We start from the raw sequence: 23,920 nt of genomic DNA, 5'->3' as shown, positions 1-23,920 counted from the left end.
GTCTGCCCTGAGCTCCGCCGCACAGGCTCATGCTTGTATTTCAGCTTGTAGTGTCTCCTGATGCAATCTCTGTCTATATGAAGACTATAAGCTCCTTGAGAGCAGGGGCTGTCTCGTCTCTGCGTCCTAGGGCTCCTGGTCCTGAGAACTGGCTCAGTGATCATTTTCCGAGTGAATCAGAGGGTGGGGCCCAGCAAGAAGGTGATTTATGTTTCCTCCAGAAAGGAGAAGTAACCAGGTTGAAGAGTCTGCCTTCTGGGATCGGGACTGCTCTTGAGATCATGGAAGTCTCTTCCCCAGTCGTTGGTAAAAAGTGGTCCAAATGGCAAAAAGTGGTCAAGCCCTCTAAAATGTCTTATTTTTCTGTTTTTCCTTTAAAGCAAGTAACCCAGTGATAGCAGCTCAGTTCTGGTAAGTGCTCGCAGAGTCTGGGGACAGCTCTGCTGTCGAATTGTTGTATTTATTTGCAGTGGTGACGGTTAATACAATTAAATCATGAAGTGAGGCGCTTGATGGACCCCACCCCCTACTCCCTTTATCTGCTGCCAGGCTATATGGTCCACCTGGCTTTCAACAAGTACACAATAGAACGTTCCACGATGGTTTGTTACTTTGAAAAGCACAGCTGCTTTGCTTGAGTGGCTTTGTGCCCTGGGTATTGTAACAGTGGTGACGAAGGTGACCGGCATGTGTAGGACAGGGTGTGCTAACGGCTCTGCAGGCGGTGGTGGGAAAGAGGGGCCAGGCTGTGGAAAAGCCGAAGCTCCCAGAGAAAAGCTGGGTTCGCTCAGTGACGTGGGTTTTATGTCAGACCACGTGGAAGACCTTTACCAGACACCCAGTGACATTCCTGCAGGAAGAGAACTCGACTTGAGACTGAAACTTTAGCACAGGCGTCAGCAAACTTTTTCTGTAAAGTGCCAGGTAGTAAATATTTTAGATGTTGTGGGCTCTGCCGTGTCTCAGGACCACAGACATGCTCTGTCCTTAGGGCACGCAAGCAACACAGACAGTACATCACTGAACGACCGGGACTGTGTTCCGATTCAGCTTGACTCACTAAAGCAGGTGGGCCAGGTTTGGCCCGTGGGGCGTGGTTTGCCGCCCCGTCCCCAACGCACAGGTGACCTGCATCTTTCCTGTACATGGAAATCACGTGCTGAGCTGTGACAGCCTCAGCCAGGCCGCACCCCAGGCTAATCAAATCAGTCTCTGGGCGTGGGGACCCGGGCATCTGTGGTTTTAAAAGCTCCCAGGGGGGTCTAGGTCCCAGGTCTGTCCCACCTGGTATGTACCTTTCTCTCCCCGAAACAACTGCTTTCTTACGTGAGTTTTGATCTTGGTAGACAGCTATTACGCTAGAGAACCGCAGACTATAATTGTTTCAGCCCCTGGGTCCAAGCTCCAGCCACTGGTGGTCCTGTATTTAGGTAGCCTCTGGCCATCCCAGGCATAGGGCTCAGGCTGCCGCAGAGGGTGGTCTTTGAGGTCGCCGCAGCTCTGGGGCGCTCTGCACCCTGAGCAGTTGGCGGCGCGTGCGGAGGAGCGGGCTGGTGATGAGAGGTTGGGAGTCCTCTCGCCCAGCCCCAGCGGAGCACCAGCCAGCTCTGGGCTTTCCTTGTTCTCATCTGAAAACAAAGAGGTTAGGCTTGATCAAGTGTTCCTCAAACTTCTTTAGCCTCTGGCTTTGGCTCCCTAGGGGAAACCTGCCATGGAAGGTTTTCCAAGACAGAGAACAGACCAGTTTGGGATGTTCTGGATGCTGCTGAGCTGGGACCCGAGGGCAGGGCTGGCACCTGCTGCTCATCACCCCACCCCACCCCCAGGCAGCCCCCAAGACACCTCAGGGACCACAAGGTTCTGGAGAACGTAGCTGGCCCTTGTGTTAACCCAGCTGGAAACTCAGCCTTGCATCTCTGATTGCACACGCTGCTTGCAGTGCCGTTCGTTCGGCTGGGTGGCAGGTGTTTGACTCCTGTATCTGGGTTCAGTTCCCAGCATCTCACGAAGGCCCCGAGGGGCCTGTTGAACTACTCCACACCCGGCTTGGACCTCGAGAATAAGAGGGGAGCTCAGAGATCCCACGTGGGTTAGTTTAGGCCCACAAGCTTGCCGTGTTTCCAGGATCCCTGGCGTGGGCAGTGTGTGTCTTGCTTTTCATTCTCAGGGGCTTGTGACTTAGGTTTCTTTCCTTTGCTCACTCAGGAAGTGATTGTTTTGTTTGTTTGTTTTTCCCTAATAAAATTACATTTTCCTCATAGCATCTAGTAGAGATTATATATATCGGGAGCTACAACAAGCTAAAAAAAAAAAAAACACTCCACCGAGGGAAAAAACCAACCCCAGTAAACATACCCTTTAGGAACAAATGAGCTAATAACCACTGTTCGCAGCTGTTCAATTGCTCTTCACAGCCTGTGGGATCCTGGGGTGGAGAGCAGTGCTGTGGGAGCTGGGGATACAATTGTGCTCTGAGGGCCGAGGTAATGCCAGGAGTACGGCATCTTGCAGACACTTAGTCCTCCTGGGGAAGGGCAGCAGGGGGTGAATCTGGCCCAGAGCCTGGCGCTCTGCACTGCCCCCTCTGGAAACTGGAACGCAGGACTACTTGGACCTCAAGCAAGACTCGTAACCATGATGGGTTTCCTTCTCATTGCTGGAGAAACGTTGATTTCGAACATGCCGCCCTAGTGGTGTAGCCCGATGGCTGTACTTGGGTTGGTTTGTGGTTTCTCTGGCCAAGCGTTGTGTTTTGCACCAGCTATCTCTGTCCATACTTCTGACCAGAGCGGTTAGACTTCAGATTCCATCAACAAAGGATCATGCATGAGGAGCCCAGAACCTTTCCTCAGGTTCTCAGAGAGCCAGGGTGGCTTAGCAGAAAGGGTACAGACCTGGAGATTTTGCAAAAATGTCTCTGCTGTGGACTAGCCAGCAAGTGTTTTAACTCCTCTGTTAGGCAACCATTCCTTTTTGTATAAAATGAGGTGGTAACACGTATGCAGCTCATCACCTTGCTGTGTGGATTAAATAACAAGATGTCAAGTTCCCAGGACAGAATCTTACGTGGAACGAACCTTCCGGAGTGGTGGGCATGCCATGGCTGCCCTGTTGAGGGAAGTGGGGCCCTTGGTGGTGGGTGCTCAGAAGGGACCCGCGACTCTTCCATCAGTTGGAAAAAGCCCTGGCATCACTGGAGCTGCCTGATACCATGGGCCACCCAGCAATGCCAGGGCAACCTGAAACGGGAGCTAAAGTTACTTGGTTTGCCCAACTGTGAAAAGATCTTTTTTAACACCAAAATATAATGTCACCAGTGGGATTCTGGAATCTTAACCTAGATATTTTTATTTGTGAGCGTTTTTTTTTTTTAATTTGTAAGCTTTAAGTAACTAATGAGAGCTGCTATTTAGTTTCCCCAATTATATACTCAGTTAAACTGCTAGTAACCACAAAGAAATAGGATTTGTAAAAGTTCCTAACAGAGTAGCCAGCATCCTAAGATTAGTTTACAGCTGTTAAATAAATCAGTAATCAATCTGCTTTACAGCCTATTACAGTTTTTCTTTTTCTTTCTCTTTTTTTAGCCCTAAAACAAATCCTGAAGTCCATAATTACCAGGTGAGCTATTGCTTTTAAAGGTTTTCATGTCATATTTCTTATAGTGTCTAAATTTTCCACACTGAGCAGTCATTATGCTTGTAACCAGGTTTTGAAGAAATAACAGCAATACGTGTTTTTTCTTTTTTTTTCTTGAGAAAATGGTAAGAGGAGAACCTTCTCTCCAACCCCTCCTTCCTCTTGGTTTTCTGAGCTGCCTGTTTTTCTTCACCTGTCCACTGGCAAGCATCAGAGACATATGTCCGAACTTTCTGGGTGGTCAGACACAGCCTCTCGGGCCCTCTCGGGAGGCAGTTGTCGTCAAGGTGTGTTCTAGGCCCAGGGAACACGAGTCCCTGGAGATGCACCTCCAGGAAAGGCTGTGGTCACATGTTTGGGAAATGCTTCATCCTTCATTCTCTTCTTGGATCTTCCAGTGCTCTTTGGGGTGTCAAAAGTACCAAGAAGTCCTTCAAGGAAGACACATGTTTTATTTTTTTTTCAAATCTAGGGTTTCCCCAAATCATTCCTCTATTGGACAGCCCTTCCCACCCCCATAAAAACAGCTAGTCTTATCCACCGCTTTCTATTGGTGGTGGATCCGTTACCATTCATGGAGTGGTGGTTTTTAGAACCTGCTTTATAAGCACCGAGCTAGGCCTGTTACCTGCAGAAGGAGCAAAGATGGGTTTTCATAGCTGGTGGCCCAAACTCTGTGCCTGCCCATGGGTAGCGCTCACTGGCTATTCGCAGCCTTCTACAACCTGGGTCCAACTTAACTTTTGTATATGTATTATCTCTGCTCCTAAGCATACAGCATGGGTTTAGGTCTTAGAGAATCACATCATCTTTGCCCCATAATTTTTTCCTACTGTTCCTTTACCCATGCTCATCTGCTGGGAAACCATCAGCTTCAAAGGGCCTTCTCTGAGCCCCTTCACTGGAAATCACACAGCCCTGCTGCACATTAAAACCATCTGGCAAGCTTTAAAAAAAAAAAATAACTGGTGCTTGGGGCTCACCCTGGACTGGTTGAATCTGAAACTCTAGGGTGGGCAGGATCTGGTATTGGCAAGCATCAGGGCCTTGAAGGTGGTTCTCATGAGTGACCAGGCAAGGCCCCTGAGCTGACGGTGTGTTCCTGGCTTCCTGGGTTGTCATGGGCTGAGAGGCAGCACCCATATCCGATGAGCCCCTAACTTGGGGCCAGTTTTCTTGTCCTGGGCATGTGTGAATGTCCAAGGGACACTGCTCTCCTGGGTTTCTGTGTCCTGTCTGGTTTTGAATGTCACAAGTAATTAAATACTCCATGATGAATTCACTTTGGAGCCTTATTCTAATCGGTCTCTTTCTGGATCTTTCATTACTGTAGGTTAAGTAATTCCTTAGATGGGACTGAGATCCCAGTGTGCATTATCTTCATGAGACCTCCAAATTATGTTTCAGAATTTTGATACTGTCTTCTGTACATGAAATCTTATTCCTCGTGTGCAGAACCTGGATGTGACTTCCAAGTTGTTGTGAATAAGTGTAAAAAGTGCTTTGTATCTGGTAGGGCAAAGGCCAGGTTTCCCGATCTCCTTGCCTTCTTTGGGTTCTTGGTTCTTCTTAGTTACAGATTTTTTTTTGAGGGACTTTGAGGTGTGAGTGGCTGGAATGTTGTTGATGGGTCACTAGTACTTGAAGGAGAGAAAAAGAAAAAAATAAGCAAAGCAAAGAGGTTGGGCTTTGTACTGCCTCTTAGTACTGCCTCTTCCCTGACAGCCTCACAGGTGTGCCTTTCTCTGCATTCTCTGCTCTGAGTGAACGTCAAGGCAATTATTCATTGAGATCAAATCCACAAAAACTGTTACCTAGATGTTGTTCATCTCTTAACATCTTTGGCAACCACTGGCCCTTTCCCCTTGCCAGCCTTACAGGTGCCTTGTTGGGAATAAATTGAGTGGGCAGAGAACACCCTGAGAAGTGGCCCGATAAGCATCTGAGTGCTGAGAAGGGTTTCCAGGAAGACGGTGTTGTAGCATTGATGTTACTCTGAGCTCAGCAAGCCGAGCCAAATGCAGACGATGGATTGCTGTGCTCTCAGTGAGAGAGCTCTTGGCATTTGGGAAGGGACAGTTCTTCACTGCTTGGGACTGTCCTTAGACTTACATGAGGTTCAGCTTCCCTCCTCTCTGCCAATGAGTTACGGGTAACCCTCCAGTCATTATGATAAGCAAAACTGCACATACCTCCTTATAGTTGTCCCCAGGGGGGCATACTGCCCTGGTTGAGAACCATGTGGATTAACCTTAAAAACTGCTCCTTGATAGCTTCAGTTCAGTTCAGTTCAGTCGTTCAGTCATGTTCGACTCTTTGCAACCCCATGGCCTGCAGCACGCCAGGCTTCCCTGTCTGTCACCAACTCCTGGAGTTTACTCAAACTCATGTCCATTGAGTCAGTGATGCCATCCAACCATCTCATCCTCTGTCGTCCCCTTCTCCTCCCACCTTCAGTCTTTCCCAACATCAGGGTCTTTTCCAGTGAGTCAGCTTTTCACATCAGGTGGACAACTTCAGAGGGTATATAATTTTTTGAAGGAGAACGAGGAAGGTTCTGGAATACCCTTCTTCCAGGGCTTTACGGATAAGGTGACCACCTCTCTGGTGCATCTGGTTTGGCTGTGTTTGAAAACGAGGTGTTAGAAGACCCGTTTCTAGTCTAGCTTGGTCTCTGTTGTTGAAGACAGTTGGTGGAGCCTCATTTGGAGCCTGGCTGTGTGATTGAAACGCCTGAAACTGCTCAGCTTTGGGCGAGTCATCTATCACTTCTCTGGTCTTCTGCAGCCCCTAAAAGAGAGACATGTGCAGAGATGATTTCCAGGACATTCTAAAGCACTGGTCAGCTTTCAGGCTCTGCTACTGAGATTTTTCTCCAGACTCCACTTTCCATCGGATGTCCTTTAGTGGCTGCGGTCTTGCTGACCGGCATCTTTGAAGGAGAGAGGCCACTGGAATACACAGTAGGCCAGGAGGGCATCGCAGGTCCAGAAACACTGAACGAACAGAATGGCTGAGAATTTTCCATAATATAAAATAGACTCCTGCTTATTAACAAAAACATCATGGAGGGAGAAGAAGGGAAAGAAATGATGAAAAGAATAATAGTGGCCAGACTGTAGTGACTTCAAATGTCAGGAAAGCCCCATCTGCCCTATAGAAAGTTTAGGCTTGCGAAGCCCCAGGACTTCTGGCAGTGCCTATGGCTGCTGCCCCCTGCAGGCCAGAAGTGGAGCTGCAGGCAGACTGCCACCCACCCAAGCCTGCCTTGTCTTGACCCCTGGCCATTTTTGTGAGTCACCCGTCTGGATCCTTTTTTTTTTTTCTTTCATGTTCAAATGAGCAAACTACGTCTCTCTGTCTATCAGGATCTAGATGGTTTGTGGTTCTGTGTGTTTCCGGGGGATGTTTACTTCTGGATCACCTGATAGAAGAGTATTTAAACGAGAGAAAGAGTTCGCGCACAGTCCTGCTCCCTTGGCGTCGTCCCCTGTCCAGTCCTGTTTGCAGTGTGACTGTTTGCACACAGCTGTCATCCTTTTCAGCAATGGCAGAAACTGTTTCTAAAGAATAAATTACCCCCACTCTCCCCCGTTTCTCTGGCCCCTTCCTTCGGCTCCCTTGGGAGAGATGAATGCTGCCTGGCCCCGGGTGCTCTGGGCAACCCTTTCAAGGCAGATGCTTTCTACCTTTCTTCTTAGAGGGCAGCCCCCCAGCCTTTGTCATGGGGGAAGCTTGATATCCTGGGAAACGTCCGCTCCCCTAGCCAGGCATCAGTGAGAGCCTCTCCATCCACAGCCAGTGAAGACCGTTGAAACCAGAAGGGCGTTGAGTAATCCAGTTGGTATTTTATTTCTAGCCTCAGTATCATCCCACTCTCCACCCCGGCCAACCTCGGTGGCACCCACACTCTCCAAACATAAGGTAAGTACCTGAGCTCCCAGAGCTGTCCTTTTCTACTTCCTACTTTCCTTTTCCAAGCTCTTCTTCTCTACTTCGTTGTGAATTGAAATTCTGCATCAGAAACCACAGTTAAAAGAGTTGTCTTGTCCTGGAAGAGATGAGTAATTTGCAAAGCAAAAGAAGCCGGTGATGGGTCTGGATTTACTAAAGCTTATGCTTGATGAAATAAAATGAACTGGGAGGGGGTTTTTGGGTTTGTTTTGTTTTAGTCAGTCTAACCTCAGGTATTTGGGGTTTGGTTTTATGTTTGAAATGTTGCTTAGAATTTAAGTAACATTTTTCTGTCCTGAGAATTCATCTATTAAAAATACGATTAAAGCTCAGGGATTTTTGTTGTGGGACTTTTTTGAAAGGATTTTTCCCCCCAGGGATGGAGTGGAGGGTTGCTTTCTGTGATGATGGATTTTTTTCTAAACCTTGGGGTCAGTAAACTTTTCTGTAAAGGTCCAGATAGTACTTTCAGCTTTGTGGTCTCTGTCACAGCTACTCAACCCTGCTATTGTACTGAATAGCTTGAAAGCAGCCACAAATGATGCAGAAGTGAATGGGCCTGTCTGTGTTCCCAGAAAGCTTATTTATGAAAACAGACAGTGGGGTTTAGGCTGAGGGCCGTGTTTACCCACCTGTGTCCTAACCTTCCATCGTCCTTCCCAGGTAACCTGGCACCTGCTTTGTTGCATTTATGATTAAGCTTGGGATTTTTTTTTTTTTAATGCCAGCTTCATAAAAGCAAACGTTCCTTTTAAGATTTGAATTTCAGATCAGTCTTAATTGGTGTTTATGTGTGAAGCTCTTTCAGAAACATAGTTGGTGAATTCAGTTTAAGTTATTTCTTTTGAGATTGCCAACCTGGCTCCTTGAGAGAGAGTATGGTGAGTGGAGTGATGGGAATACATCCATTTAGAACAAGGCCAAGGAGAGCAATCAGTTCTTGATCTCTCTTACCCAGTCTGTTGCAGACCCTGTAGAACAGTGCGGTTTGATCGTAAGCACTTGATGTCCATGTAACATTGAAAAGCAAGTTAGACTAGTGAACTAATACCTCTAGAAGTTTCTGTATTGCAAAGACCATTTCTTTCCCAGACCTGAGGCATGGGAGAGATTCATATAAATGCTTTTTAATTTAACCTCATGCTTATAAAACATAACACTGATTTTCGCCTGTTTCATCATGCTGGTTTCCTCATGAGGCAGTCTTCGCTGGGAACACTAGGAAGGCTGGACCAGTGCTACCGCAGGTGGCCCTGATGCCTAGCAGCATCTGTGTCACCTGGGAGCTTAATGATGCAGAGTCCCAGCCCCACCCCAGACCTCCAGCATCAGAATCTCTGGGGGTGGGACCCAGTATATGGTATTTTATCAGACTCTCAACGAAAAGAGAATTATTTGGTCCAGCACTTTCAGAAAAGGATGCATAAGGCATTCACAGTGTATGTTCCCGTGGCAACAGCTCTGAGAATTCCCATAGAAAAGGAACCTTTTTCACCATCACCTAGCTTTTCCCAGACTGACTAGATCCTTAGACACCCTTGGAGGGATGATGGCCCAGCCACAGGCAGCGCTGTTCTCAATTTGGAAGTTGGTAGAGGACCTGAATTTAAAATACACTTGAAAGTAGAAAATCTGTTTGTGTCTTCTGAAAGCCATCTGCATTCATGTGGTTCATGGTTTCCCCTGCCCGTTTCCTTTCCACTGTGTTGTTGCACTCAATTCTCTCATTGTCTTCCATACCCCCCCACTAACTGCTCCCTCTGCAAACAAAACAGGCCATCCTTTCAGGATGACAGGCCGCATTGGAAAGCGTCGGCCAGTGGAGAGGACAGCCATTTCGATTATGTCCACGACCAGAACCAGAAGAACTTAGGAGGAAAACAAAGTATGATGTATCGAGATAAACTCATGACTGCACTTTGAGAGACTGAAGCATCTTACATCCATTCACCATCATAGTTTCATTCCATCCCATGGAAAGTGTCTTGGCATCACATGGACGTGTTTATAGAAGTATCTCCGAGGAGTAGTTCTGAATGGTGTTTTCAGTGTCCATGTAAATATTTGCAAGTAACCACGATAGGTAGTCACAACTTACTGTAGACTGCATCCTCAATAAAATGAAGGTAGTTAAAGGCTCAGGAATCATTTTGATATTCTGATTTTAAAATTGGAGTATAAGTCTGTGTTTATTGTTATTATTGCTGTGTACCTAATGTTTCTTTGTTATTTAATGAATGGGACCAAATAAACCCAGGAAAACTTGGGAAGATCACTCTGTAGAGAGACTGTCATGTAGTACCGTGGTGGGGATTGGGGTCGCTGGGGTCCAGCCTCTGTCATTGTGTGATATTGGACAAACCATTTTCCCTCTGTTGGCCTTGTTTTCCCCTGCCCGAAAAGAGCAGGTTGGACTAAATGATCACAAGGTCTTCTCTAGGTCTAAAATTCTATGATTTATCAACATTTAATATGTTTTAAGCTGAGCACATAACATTCAGACTTTCTCTAACAGAGGATTACCTCTTTCAGAAGCTAAATAAAGTATGTAACGTGTTGTTAGAGGTTATATAAATATAGGGAGATTTTGAATTTTCTATCTTAAAGCAGTTTAGCCACTTGGAATCTTAGCAGTTTTATTAATCATAAATCGCATAGCATTTGTCTTTATAGAAGTTGCTGCTCAAGTACAAGAATAATTTTTTAATGTCTTAATGATCGGTGCTGCTAATTTGCATGATTTCAGAAGACATAATTATGAATACACACTGTTAGAATATGCAGAGTTTGAGGGTTGGTTTTTATCCTAGACTGCCTTATTTTAAGAAGCAACCTACAGGGACTTCCCTGGCAGTCCAGCAGTTAAGATGCCACGCTTCCATTGCAGGGGGCATGGGTTCGATCCCTGGTTGAGGAACTAAGATCTTGCATGCCTCGAGGCATGGCCAAAAGCTAAAATAGATAAACTTAAAAAAAAATATATGTGTGTGTGTATATATATATATATATATATATATATATATATATATATATATAAGGCAACATGCATCTGAGACTCATTGATGGCTCAAATTAAAGCATATAAAATTTTAATGACATTGTGCCAAAGCATCTGGGCAAGAGGACAGGAGGGTGTCGCCACAGTCTTTTTGTAGAACCAGAAATCAGTATGTTTTTTAGAATAGAACTTGTACCAAAATATTTATTTTCCCCCATTTCAAGCTCCCAAGTAAGACATTTTTTTCCCTAGGTAGGCTCGAGATGCTTTCCTTAGTATTTTTGTGAAATCAGTTCTTGTGCCATTTTCATATACGTAATGGTAATTTGGCCCTCTTAAGCCTTTTTTTTTTTTTTTAAAGATGTGTTGCCCTCCTTTGAGATAGTTTATTGCCGAAATCTGACCTTTTTTGGAGGGGTTACCACAAAAGTCTATCCAGAAGGAGAGAATCAATTGCACATGCGGCCTATTCAGGCCGATCACCTGTAAACTCTCCCTGAGGTACTTGTTTACAGGTGTGTTTCCTTGTAGCAGACGTTTTGATCCTCAGTGTTTGTGTTGCATACAAGTAATTGTGTTCTGAATCTTTTGATTTTATTGATACAGTTTTCCAATTGTGTTTCCGAGGAATAAAGACTATTCTTGCTTCTTTTGTTTTTGGACACGATCTTCATTTTACACTGCACAGAGGTATCATTTGTGGATGAAGTAGGTGATGGGACTTTGGAAGTCTGAAGATAAACATTCAGTTAGGTGGTGTGGAGCAAGCTCATCCTAGAATGAGACTGCTCTTAGGAAGAGTGGCCCTACTTGTAGGCACAGTAGCAGAGGTGTTTCTTCATCCAGGGCAGCTCTGGTGAAGGTTTCTATGACCTGGTCCCAGGCGACCGGGAGTTTCCACTGTAACAGTCCTATGGGGAGGGTGGGTGTTTGCCTTGGCAGCTGCTCATCCTGGCAGAGACCTCCACAGCTGTGTCTGTGACCTCCTGGAGATTGTGTACGCTTATCTAATAATCTCTAATAAATACCTTTCTGCCTAAAGTAACTTGAGTGGATTCAGTTGTCTGCAACCAAGAGGTCTAACCAGTATATCTACACATGGCCTCCTAATTGTTAAAGGAAGTTTGCTCTTTTTATCCTTCAGCTTTGCAGACCTTTCTCTACTGCATCTGACAACAGTAATCACTCATTCACAGCTTCCTGAAGCTACTCCCTTGATTTCTAGGATTTCTGACCCTAGCCCTTGCACTTTTTCTTCTTTGTAACAGCCTCTGTACCTGTCTTTCTGTGAAAGATTGGTGTTTTCCGGGGGTTCTTCCTCTGCCCACAGCTTTTCTCACTTAGCAGTCTACCTGCTCTTCTCATCTTGTCAAGATTTTATAAGTGCTGTTGACTCCGAAGCTCTTCTCTGTAATGCAGACAACTCTTGTGACTTTTTATACTGACGTTTCAACCTGTATATCCTTGTACATGTCAAACATCACATGTCAAAATTAAAGTCATCCTATTTTACTGGGGGGAAAAAAAAAGTAACTTCACCTGGATTCTCTTCTTCCTACCCAGGATAAGAATTTATGTCATATACAACTCTTCCCCCTTTTGCCCTGCATATCCAGGCAGTCCCCAGGTCTCCAGCTTGCCTTCTTAGTATCTGTCTGTCGATCCACATTTCCTGTCTATCAACAGTGATCTGTAGCAGCATCTTCTTTCTGGCTGAGAGGTACCCTTTTCCTGATCTCCCTGACTCCTATTACCTGACAAGCTCATCCTCCTCACAACCACTGGAGTGATCTTTCTAAAACGCCATCTGATTGCATCCTTACAAGGCTTGATATCTGCCAGGGTTCTCCATCACCCATAGGACGAAGTCCAAGGCCTTCTCTGGAATTCCCCCGCTATCTGTTCCTGTCCTGTTGCTCCAACTAGGGTATTTCCCCCCATTTCTCACCCTCCTGTTTAAACTCCTACAACACCAAACGGCTTGCAGTTCCTGGCATTCACCATACCCTGCTGTTACTCCCATCTGTGCCTTTGCAAATACTGTTCCTTCTGCTGAGGATGCTGTCACTCCCATCCTCTTTGCCCAACTCCTGCTCATCCCTTAAGCCTCTGCTCATGATCACTGTCTTCTCCCAGGGACTCTGACTGCCCCCACCCACCTCTGCAATTGAGCTATTCGCTGTGTTCCACTACTTCCCCCCACCTCCGTGTACGTCAATGATATACTCAGTATTTTATGCTAAAACTGCCTCTTACTCATCTCATCTTGGAGGTGGTACATTCCTTAGGTCTAAGCTTTGTGTCACACTCTCCTTTATTCCCCGATGCCTGAGCAAGTGCTCAATGAATTTCTGTTCAGGAGATGAATTAAGTTGCATTCATTCTAAAGGAAACATCTCACCAGATGACAGGCAGGAATACATCACTTCAGAGCTGGTCTGAAAAAGTCTGAACAACCGTATCCAGCTGGGAGCATCGTCTTTTGTACAGGACTTTGACCACCACGTATCTTCTGGATTCATCTGCCTCCTGTGAATATTATTCAATGTACCTATGGTGTTCTCCTTGGAGGCATTACTATAATGTTGAGCAGGACAGAGGACGGTCTAGCTGTGTGATATTGGAAACTCTGGTAGGTGGACATTGACCCACAGAAACATACATGGGCTAGTAGCCAGATGTGTGCTTCAGACTCTCCATATGTCACGTCATTTGATCTTCCTGACTGCTCTGTGATACTCTTTTTCTCACGTGGGGAAGTTCAGGCTTAGATCTAACGAAGCAGCTTGCCCATGGTCACATAGCCGAGAGGTGGTCACTCAATTCTGACCCCAGAGTCTGCACATCTGTACTTGAAGGCCTTTGACTGCTAATTATGCCACCACTTGGGACCCTGTCGATCCACATCTACTTATTAGATTATGTCATGACACCGAAATCCAGGACTGCTAGGATGTCACCCCCACCACCAGCAGTGTGGTGTCTGTCTGTCCCTCCTCCATACCAGTTGTCTGTAACCTCGTTCAGCACCATCACCGGTGAGCTAATAACCCTGCTCCATGCCTTGTCCGTCCCCCGACCCTTCCTCTTGCATCCTGGTCACCCAGGATGTTGGTGCAGGCATTCATGCACCAACAGCACCCTTTTCAAAGGACCAGAGATTGAGACTTATCTTCATATTGAATCACTCATTTGAGATGATCCCCTTCTTCCTTCCCGAGAGCTCACAAATTAGTCATTTCTTCTGGAATATTATCTGCTGGCAAAACCATAATCAGTATTCCATAAACTAAAGGGATTAGCTTTTTGCATTTTTGAAACTCGATTACTTACTGGCCTTGTAAATATCCATTGTTTTTCTGTGATCTCTCAGAAGATGTAACAGTGAATTGACAGTGTCATCAGATTGATGTAATTCATATGGACAGAAAGTCTTGAAATCATGACAGGTAATTACCTTGGCCTTCAGAACCTGCTTGCCTGTTTCATCTCTTGGTCTACCACTTCCACTGAAAGTGGTTCTCTTTAACAACAAAGATAAAGGAATAAGGACCGTGCACGAGTCCTTTGTTTTTCCTGCCTGTTAATATCCCACCATCCTTCAAGGTCAGTGACTGTAGCCTCCTAGGTCCTGCTCTGAACTCAACTAATGATAGATCCTTCTTGTTGCCCTTGTCTCTCTAGCTTTTAACTAGTCTTTTAAGATCCGATCTCATCAAAGAGCTCCCTGAGCAGCCATATCGATCCCTTTTGATCAATATTTCCTAAACTTCGCTGTAAGTCAATTCCCTGCCTGGCTGAATTTTCCCAAAGTACCAGGTAAATAACCCTAAATAGGCCTAGGATGATCTGCTTGCAGCATTTTGCTACCAGAGGCAACAAATTCCTAGGCAAGGTATAAGGAGGGCAGAGATAGAGGAAAAGCAAACTGCAGCTAAATGAAGGAAAGTCCCCTCCTTGCACGTGAAAGATGGCATATTTCTTTTTCATTTTTTAAAGTAAATTTTAATTTTTGAGATGATTGTATATGCACATGCAGTTGTAAAAAATAATATCAATGCAATTTATCCTTTACCAGTTGCCTCCAGTGGTAACCTCCTGCAAAACTAATACAGTATCAATAATACCTGGATATTGACATTGATACAGTCAAGATGCAGAACATTTCCATCACCACAAAGATCCCGCATATTGTCCTTTTATAGAAAGGCATTGCATTTTAAGATATCCCAAGAGTATATAAAAGGTGAAATAGAGGTGGAATTGATATTCAGCTAGTACTCCACTAAAGAAGAAATTCTCAACAATTCTGCAGAAAGCCCTGCCTGCCCCACCCAAAAAAAGAATTAGGAAGCCAAGTAGTTGCTTGAACAGTGTGTTAAAAATAGAGATGATGAGGCTCTAGGTGGTTGCTGCTGCTGCTAAGTCACTTCAGTTGTGTCCAACTCTGTGCGACCCCATAGGTGGCAGCCCACCAGGCTCCCCCGTCCCTGGGATTCTTCAGGCAAGAACACTGGAGTGGGTTGCCATTTCCTTCTCCAATGCATGAAAGTGAAAAGTGAAAGTGAAGTTGCTCAGTCATGTCCGACTCGTAGCGACCCCATGGACTGCAGCCTACCAGGCTCCTCCACCCATGGGATTTTGCAGGCAAGAAGACTGGAGTGGGGTGCCATTGCCTTCTCTGCTAGGTGGTTGGGGCGAGGTCTAAGAACCATCCTTTTAATGGCCCTCCAGGAGAATCTGAGGTGGGCAGGTAAGCGCAGCTTCTTATCTGGTTTTGTTTGCCTTTGTTTTAGTGTCTCAATTTTAACTAATTAGAGGCCGACATTTTTTTTTTTTAAGAGGCATAATGTTCAAAAGTAAATGGATGGATGCATCATAAGCAGCTGCTTCATCTGACCTCTTGGCATAGTTTTGCATTTCCTTGAGCTCAGTGTGAAGCAGAAAAATGTGAGAATTCTAGTGATTCTTTATGTGGCTTTTATTTCCTCATGACCTTCCTCCCCCTGAATCTATCAAGCCAAGACTTAGGTCATTGTTGGGCCCTCCTGCTGAAGCAGGAGCCTAGTGAATTCCAACCACTCCAGAAGGAGAGGGCATCACACACCTCTGGTCTAAGGACCCATGTCAAGATTAGAGCCTGTGGTGGGATAACAGGTGGAAGATTCCAGAAGTAAAATGGCAGGATGTTGCAGGCTGATGAGAGAAAGACTGCACCATCCGATGTGGAGGGGTGATTATGTTGGGGCAAGAGTCCTGCAGTCTCTGGCTAAATGAAATGTGGACTCATCTTTGCCCCCTAACCTGCCACGTGTCCTTTCACCAGTTTCAGATCTTCTCTATGCCTCATTTTCCTCATCCCCAAACGGAGTTGGACAGTCTCTCCCCATTACGAGAACTAAATGGTATTATGTGTGTAAGATGCCTTGTTTGATGCTAGCTGTTTGATGCTAGCTGGTATGTATGATGCTATCTGGTAGTAATTTTTAGCAGTTTGAGATTTAAGGCCTTAGCCATCCATGGGGTAAGAAGTAGCACAAGGAGACTGAAAGTCTAGCTCAAGGAATGGTGTATCTCCTAGGTTGACAGGTTGAGATGTATGGTCTAAGTTTAGCAACAGAAAGGGGTGCTTGGTTCCAAAGGAAAGATCAGATGCAAGAAGGTTCACACAATAGGTCAAGATATGGCTCTGAAACTCTAACAAGTGAAGAGCAGAAACAGCATGGGGATCTTTTAAGAGGGGATAAAAGGAAATAGAAATGATATTTCTGCCTGAGAATATGGGAAAGGAACTGTTCAGGGGAAATGTGGGCAATGCTTCCCAGTCTGCAAGACTTGGTCTGAAGAATTGGTGAGAAGGAACTGGTGGAGAATCCATTCTGCTGGGACATTTTGGACTCAGAAGTGGAGAGAAGTAAAACTTTCCATTCAGTTCCAACCTGTCCCAACCTGGGATTTCACCTTCCACAAAGCAGAGGATGCTCTTAACTATTTGGAGACAAAGTAGAAAGTTAGTAATAAAGGGAACTGCTGTGCTTTTCAACTTTTTTTAGTAGGTAATACAGAGAGTGGTAAAAATTCAAAAATACCCGTAAGAGTTACTTTTCCTTTCCACCCGTTTATTCCTTAGTTCTCCCCAGAGGCAACTACTGTCAGCATTTCTTATCAATCTAAAGCTATTCTGTGTATAAACAAGCACATATTTATTTAGCTAATCAGTATTGATGGACATTTTGGCTGCCTTGAATCTCTGAAATGACAACTTCGCTGCCACACTTGTATGCTTTGTGCACTTGAGCAAATCCATCTGAAGAATAAATTCCTTAAAGCAGAGATGCTGGGCCAAAAGGAATGTGCACATTGCATTGGATATTGCCTAATAAAATTTCCTTCCCGAGATGTTCTATCTGATTACACCTCTCCCCTCTGCACACACAATAGCAATCTGACAGGGCCTCTGTGATCCCATAGGAAGCTTGCTCCTAGCTTTTGCTAACTTTTTAAAACCTTTTTAGTCTGATTAGTCTAAAAATCAGAATTTCTGTTTCAGTTGCATTCCTCTAGAGGTTAAGTTGCATAGCTTTTCCTCATTTTGAATGCCGTTTGTTTCTTGTTTACTGTGAAAATATCTGGAGCCCTTAATTTGGGGTCCTACTCTTTAGTAAAGAGCAGATGGATGAACTAAAACCCATCATCTTAGCCTTTTTAATAGTGAAGACAGGGAAGGCTGAGAAGAGTTGAGCTTTACCAGATAGTCTGTAAAAGCATTTTTCAAGACGCTCAAGTAGCAATCAGCACAATACCTCATGCCCCGGAGGTTTGAAAAAGGAAGAGGGGCAGCCCAAAAATATCCAGGATAAAGGAATTGATTTCTGATATCCACGTTCCCTTTCCTGTTTGGGAGTTAAGAACTTTCCACTCAGGCATTGTGAATTTCCCTGGTGCATTTGATCAGGGAAGGATGGATTTACATTTAATTACAATTAAAATTCTAATCCATGCAATCTGAAATCACAGCCACATTCCAAGACTCACTAGTGGTTTTACTGGGGGGAAGACTGCAGAATTTAAAATACCAAAACTGCTATAGCCTAGGCAATCCACTTAAAAGAGCTAGAATAATTATAGGAACATCCCCATAGGCTCATGTTAGAAGAAACCTGCAGAAACCTCCCTCATCATCCCCTACTGAATAGTGAATGGTTTACACATCCTCTTTCTACAGCTGAGAACTCAAAAGCAAAAAGGTGTTGCTATGCTGACAACTCCACCAGCTGCATTCATGGCTGGGTAGGGATGCTGTGACTATATTAAAGGCAATTTTGAAAGCCCTTAAAATTTTGCCCAGTATATGGCTTCAGAGGTTAACCTCCAAGAATTGAAGGACAGAGAGAAGACCATTTGAGATTTTTTTTTTAAGCACAAATGAAAACCAAAATAAATGAATCCCCTTCTTTATCCCCTCAGAACCTCGTACCCAGCGTTCAGCTCCTGCTCACACTAGGTCTTGTGCGATCAGAGTGTCTCAAACCAGCCCTGAACAGAGTGTGCATTTTATTCATCTAACCTGAACTTCTTTCTGGAATGAATAATTTCATTCATTTGGGTGTATTGGATGGTGTCTGCTGAATAGAAAAATAACCCTTGCAGTTCATGCCTGAATCTGCCATAGCTCTCTCAGACTGCAGAAGCTGATAAATAACAGACTCTTCTAAAAAAAAAAAAAAAAAAGTTTTATTTTGTATTGGAGTATAACCAATTAATAGTATTGTGACAGATTCAGGTAGGCGAACAGCAAAGGCACTAATACATATACATGAATCCATTCTTCCCCAAACTCTCCTCCCATCCAGGCTGCCACATAACATTGAGCAGTTGCATGGGCTATCCAATAGGTCCTTGTTGGTTATCATTTTAAATATAGTAGTGTGTACATGTCCATCCCAAACTCCTTAACTATCCCTTCTGGAACCCCGTCCTTCCTCTCAGCGACCGTAAGTTCAAGAACGGGCTCTTTCGACATTAATTTATACCCTAGCGGTTGTGCTTTCATGGCAACAATTATTTCGTCCTAACTCTACCTTGAGGGCTCTAGTGCGATGCTCTTGGGGATGCAGTTAAAGCAGTGGCTGGGGGCAAGTCTGTTCATGCTGTTCCCTGCTTGAAGAAGGGCTTCCCTAGTGGTAAAGAATCCTCCTCCCAGTGCAAGAGAAGCAAGAGGCTCGGGTTCAATTCCTAGGTTGGGAAGATCTGGAATAGGAAATGGCACCCCCACTCTGGTGTAGTTGCCTGGAAGATTCCATGGACAGAGGAGCCTGGGGCCACAAAGTGTTGGACACAGCTAAACAACTAAGAAAGGGGGAAAAAAGAAGAATCTTCTTTTGAGGCTAAGAGTAGGCACTGAAATGCAGACATGAGAGGCCAAAAGAGAATCTGTAAGAAGCCAGGGAGGGATAAGCACTGTTGGATTTATTAAAAGTGAACGGTCTGGAGGAAAACAGCAATAATTATGTCAGTATTTTTTTCTTCAGGCAGGAAAGAGGTTGAATATGCTCTTAGTCATGAGCTTCTGTGCAAAAGTGAACTCATGAAATATTTATTCTTTGGACCCAGATCCTGAAATTCATCTGGAACTGCTAAAGTCCTAGATCTCCCCACAAAGTTATAGAGCCCTTCCTCCCAGCCTCCCACACAGACAATTAGATTAAGGCTTCGTGAAACTGAGCAAGCATGACATCAGGATAAAATGGATTTTCTGGCAGATGTTCGACTTGCTTACCTGCTTACAGTCATTCATTGAAACCGATGGATAGCAGAGTCACCAAAGGAAAACTCCGGACTGACACATGGAAACATATCCTGCTGTAGCTTACGTGGGACAGAGACCCAGTCACCACCAAACCAACCTCATCATTCCTTAAGATGTGTAATGTTTTTCTCTGCAGTTTTGCTGAGATCACAATGTAACATTAGGGACCACGGCGTAATTCGTGACCAGAGTGAAGGAAGCTGTTATGAATGGACACTTGATAAGTTACCTAGGGAGAGTCCAGCTTTAATGCACTATACCATTCATCCAACAAATATTTAGTCTGCTGCCTCTCTGTGCCAGGTACTGTATAGGCACTGGGAATTGCTGTTGAGAAAGACACCATCTCTGGCACCAGGCATCTAATAAACTGGGCTTCTTTGGTGGCTCAGCTGTAGAGAATGATCCTGCAATGCGGAAGACGTGGGTTCGCTCCCTGGGTTGGGAGGATCCCCTGGCGGAGGAAATGGCAACCCACCCCACTATTCTTGCCTGGGAAATCCCATGGACAGAGGAGCCTGGCGGCCTGCAGACCATGGGGTCACAAAGAGTTGGACACAACTGAGCAATTGAGCACATATGCATTTAATCAACTGTTGAAAACAAGAGTGCTCAGTCTACTACGGATTCATATATCACCTGTGTTAACATTAATTAGACAGTTCCAAGTTGATTGCCTGGAAAATGTCTTGAGAGAAATATTTACAAATTGGGGAAAATGTTTTCCTGCCAATTAGTAGTTCATAGAAAAGATTAAACCATGCAAAAAAAACCAAAAAAGTGATTTTGACCTTTTCAGACAAGAGAAAAATGAGGTAGTGGCATTGTTTCTCTCTGGTCGCTTTTTAAAAAATATAACCACTAAGTTACTGTGGGAAATCATCCCTAATTAATAGACCTAACATTTGTAATGTGTCACATTTCTAAGATGTAGGTACAGTTTCCTTCTGTGACCCATTATGAGAAAGGTATGGTTTTCAATTACACTCTTACCACCAAATGATATGCTTGCACTAAATCATTAAGAACTTGTAGCAGTGTGTTGGTGTAATGCCTACTCTGTTTAGTTTCTGCTAAATCAAAATGGAAATAAGTGACAGGTGTCCTGGAAACCATGATGGGTAAATGCACCTTCTCCTATCTCTCAGCCAGACGTGGCAGAGATCAAATTATTTCATTAAACTGAGTTCCTAACATATAAATGCTTAATAAATCTTTGTCCAAAAATGCAGCGTCTGGGGCTCAGAGAGGTGAAATGAGTTCCCTAAGGTCACAGCTAAAGGGCAGCACGACCAAAGCTAAGTGCCAATTAGCATCCTTTTAACGTCACGGTACTGCAGCTTTCATCATCCCCATGATCCACAGTCTCCTCGCACTGAAGAGGACACAGGGCTCTGTAGTCATCGTCTGGCTTCAGATCCCGGCTCTGCCATTGACTAGCTGTGTCTCTTTGGGAGCGTTTAATTAGTCTCTCTGGTCCTGTTTCCCAATCTGTAAGATAAGGATAGTAATCATTGTTCCTTATTCAGATGTTGAAAGATTAAGTAAATTAATAGCTGGCACAGTGCAGGGCACTCAGAAGGTGAGCACTTCCCCGCCTCTCCCCCAAGGGTGTTTAGAGAGCATGATTAATGCACAGCCAGGAGGCAGGATTCTGGCTGACACCATCTGCTCTGATGGCCTGGTACTCGAGTGGATTCTGCTAAGAGAGTCCCAATCAAGAGCCACAATTCCAGGCTAATGGACTGAATTATGGACCAGTAATGATGCTTCCCAGCTTTTTCTTGTCCTTGGCATCCATAGAAACTGGGTGGGGGGCGGGTGGGGGAGGCTTCCCTGCTAGCTCAGCTGGTAAACAATCTGCCTGCAATGCAGGAGACCCTGGTTTGATTCCTGGGACAGGAAGATCCCCTGAAGAAAGGATACCCACACCAGTGTTCTTGAGCCTTCCTGGTGACTCAGATGGTAAAGAATCCACCTGCAAGGCAGAGACCTGAGTTCATTCCCTGGGTTGGGAAGGTCCCCTGGAGAAGGGATGGCATGGCAACCCACTCCAGTATTCTTGCCTGGAGAATCCTCATTGACAGAGGAGCCTGGCAGGCTGCAGTCCATGGGGTCACAAAGAGTCAGATACGATGGAGTGACTAAACACAGCACACAAGACACACCAGACTAAGCAGACAAGGCTGCTTGAGCCTCTAGGCTCCCCCAGTCCTGTTCACTTGCTCCAACAACTGAAAGAAGAGATGGTTTAACCCACTTGCAACCTTCTGAAGCCTATCAATTGGGAAGCTCTACTGAGATATTTGTCAGCATCTCCCCAGTGCTTGGGCTTCCCTTGTGGCTCAGCTGGTAAAGAATCCGCTCGCAATGTGGGAGACCTGGGTTCGATCCCTGGGTTAGGAAGATTCCCTGGAGAAGGGAAAGGCTATCCACTCCAGTATTCTGGCCTGGAGAATTCCATGGACTCTATACTCCATGGGGTTGCAAAGAGTCGGACACGACTGAGCAACTTTCATTTCACCCTAGTGCTTTAGTTCTGACTAGGAACATGGAGTTGTCCCCACTTAGGCTAAAAGTAAAACAGGTGCCAGTTTGACCCATCCAGGCTCCTCTGGAAGGTGTTTAGAGAATGATGTGCTGCTGTGTAGACTACATAGAAGCTGTTCCTGCCTCCAGGAACCCTGCTATGAGGTTGGGACATGTGCCAGCGTAGGCAAAAGAGTGACTGATACAGGCAGCACCCAAGGGTGACCTGAGTAGCCCAGAGAAGGTACCAGAGGACCTTGAACAGAGAATGTTCATTGTGCTCTCCTAGGAGACTGCATGCTGGCATATCACTTTGGGGGACTTCTTGGCCATCCGACATTGGCATTCAGTTGCAAGCAGAGCATCCTTTGAGGCCTTGGCCTTTCTGGCTGATGATTTGATTGTCTGGAAGGTAGAAGAAACACTGCTGGTGTTGTGTTGTTAATGCTGGGTCAGCGATGAAGACTGGGTTGAAATGTGTGGGTGACAAGACCCTCGGAAGAAAATGATCCTGGTGTCTTAAAGTTAATAGTATGAAATGAATGGAATTCAGGGTTTAATCCCCCATGTATTCTAATCTGTAGAAGATTAGATTTCAAAAATATCAAACAAAGGGTACATGATGTAAAAATTGAAAATATCAGATAATCTGAAAGAGGAAGGCATTCAGAGCCCACAGTTTAAAACAGTATTTTAGGCCCGTGCGCGGGAGTCCATGTGGGCGCCGGCGCAGCCGGGAACCGCGCGGGTCGCCATGGCGGAGTTGCAGCAGCAACTCCGGGTGCAGGAGGCGGTGGACTCCATGGTGAAGAGTCTGGAGAGGGCGAATATCCGGAAGATGCAGGGCCTTATGTTCCGGTGCAGCGCCGCCTGTTGTGAGGAAAGCCAGGGGTCCATGCATGAAGTGCACGAGTGCATTGAGCGCTGCCATGCACCTCCGGCTCAAGCCCAGGCCCTGGTGACCAGCGAGTTGGAGAAGTTCCAGGACCGCCTGGCCCGGTGCACTATGTATTGCAATGACAAGGCCAAAGATTCGGCAGATGCAGGGAGTAAGGGGCTTCAGGTGAAGCGGCAGCTGGAGACCTGCGTGACCGAGTGTGTGGATGACCACACGAACCTCATCCCAACCATGACCAGGAAGATGAAGGAGTCGCTCTCATCCATGGGGAAATAGCTGTCTGCTAGTGGCCATCGGGGCTGAGGGCAGGAATCGATTTAAAAGGAAGAATGGGGATTTGGGTCTTGTAAGGAGAGTTAAGGAATGAGGAAATTAAGGATGGCAGCGAGTCTAAGGCCTGTGTTTCCTTCCTCTGGACGCTGGTTCCTTTGTGTTTCAATCCTAGAAAGTGAAATGGAAAAAAAAACGGTGCTAAAATTTGGGTCACAGATAGCACAGGTTTGTTGTGAGCCTGAATTTCATGAGGCAAGTACTTCTCCTGCCAATATGGGGTCTCCCTTGTCCCAAACCAGGGCCCTCCAAGGTACCAGATTCTCCTACTGCACAGATACCAAGAGGCCGGCAGGTCATGTAACCTACTTATGGTCTAGTGCAGTAGGAAAAGAAGTGCTTCTATTTGTTGCCCACCTGCTGTTTACCAGAAGGATCACTACAACGTTTTCCACAAACTAATAAAATCCATGCAGTCACTAATGTCGAAAGGGGCAGGGGGCTTTAGGGGGGTTGTTTTGCTTGTTTTTCTTTTATAGACAAGGGCATGACGTTAAGATGTAAAGTTGGGAGAGGCAGTTTGAATAAAAACTTTGAAAGGGTCCCTGCAGGTACTCATTTCTCCATCAAGATGTGGATGTGTTTCTTGAAATTCTCACACATTACATCATTCAGCCTGGAGACCCTGCAAAAATGCAAGAAGGGATATCACACTGGTAAGGGAAGCAAGTGTTCCCTCTCACTGGCAGACATGGTGGGCCCTGAGGCCGCCTGCAGCAGGGTCAGCCAAGCAGCAAGACAACCTTACAGTGACCCTCGGCCT

At 45.4% G+C, this 23,920-nt stretch overlaps 1 protein-coding gene and 1 pseudogene across 10 annotated transcripts in view; both read left to right on the top strand.

Annotated features, from left to right (window-relative positions):
• EPB41L4B (erythrocyte membrane protein band 4.1 like 4B) overlaps positions 1–23,920 on the top strand; it is a 140,813-nt gene that overhangs the window by 64,805 nt on the left and 52,088 nt on the right. For 9 of the 10 annotated variants that reach the window (XM_065946957.1, XM_065946956.1, XM_065946960.1 and 6 more), the window contains 3 exons: positions 381–411; positions 3,588–3,621; positions 7,499–7,563. In XM_065946957.1, the coding sequence (XP_065803029.1) occupies positions 381–411; positions 3,588–3,621; positions 7,499–7,563 (130 nt within the window). Of the gene's footprint in view, positions 1–380; positions 412–3,587; positions 3,622–7,498; positions 7,564–9,368; positions 9,733–23,920 lie in introns of those variants that run through there. The other variant, XM_065946962.1, reaches the window with a different exon arrangement.
• Positions 22,684–23,179, top strand: LOC136176254 (protein FAM136A pseudogene; annotated as a pseudogene).

Source organism: Muntiacus reevesi, chromosome 10 (assembly GCF_963930625.1).
Source record: "Muntiacus reevesi chromosome 10, mMunRee1.1, whole genome shotgun sequence".
Classification (NCBI taxonomy): Eukaryota; Metazoa; Chordata; class Mammalia; order Artiodactyla; family Cervidae; genus Muntiacus; species Muntiacus reevesi.
This window is presented reverse-complemented; position numbering and strand designations above follow the sequence as displayed.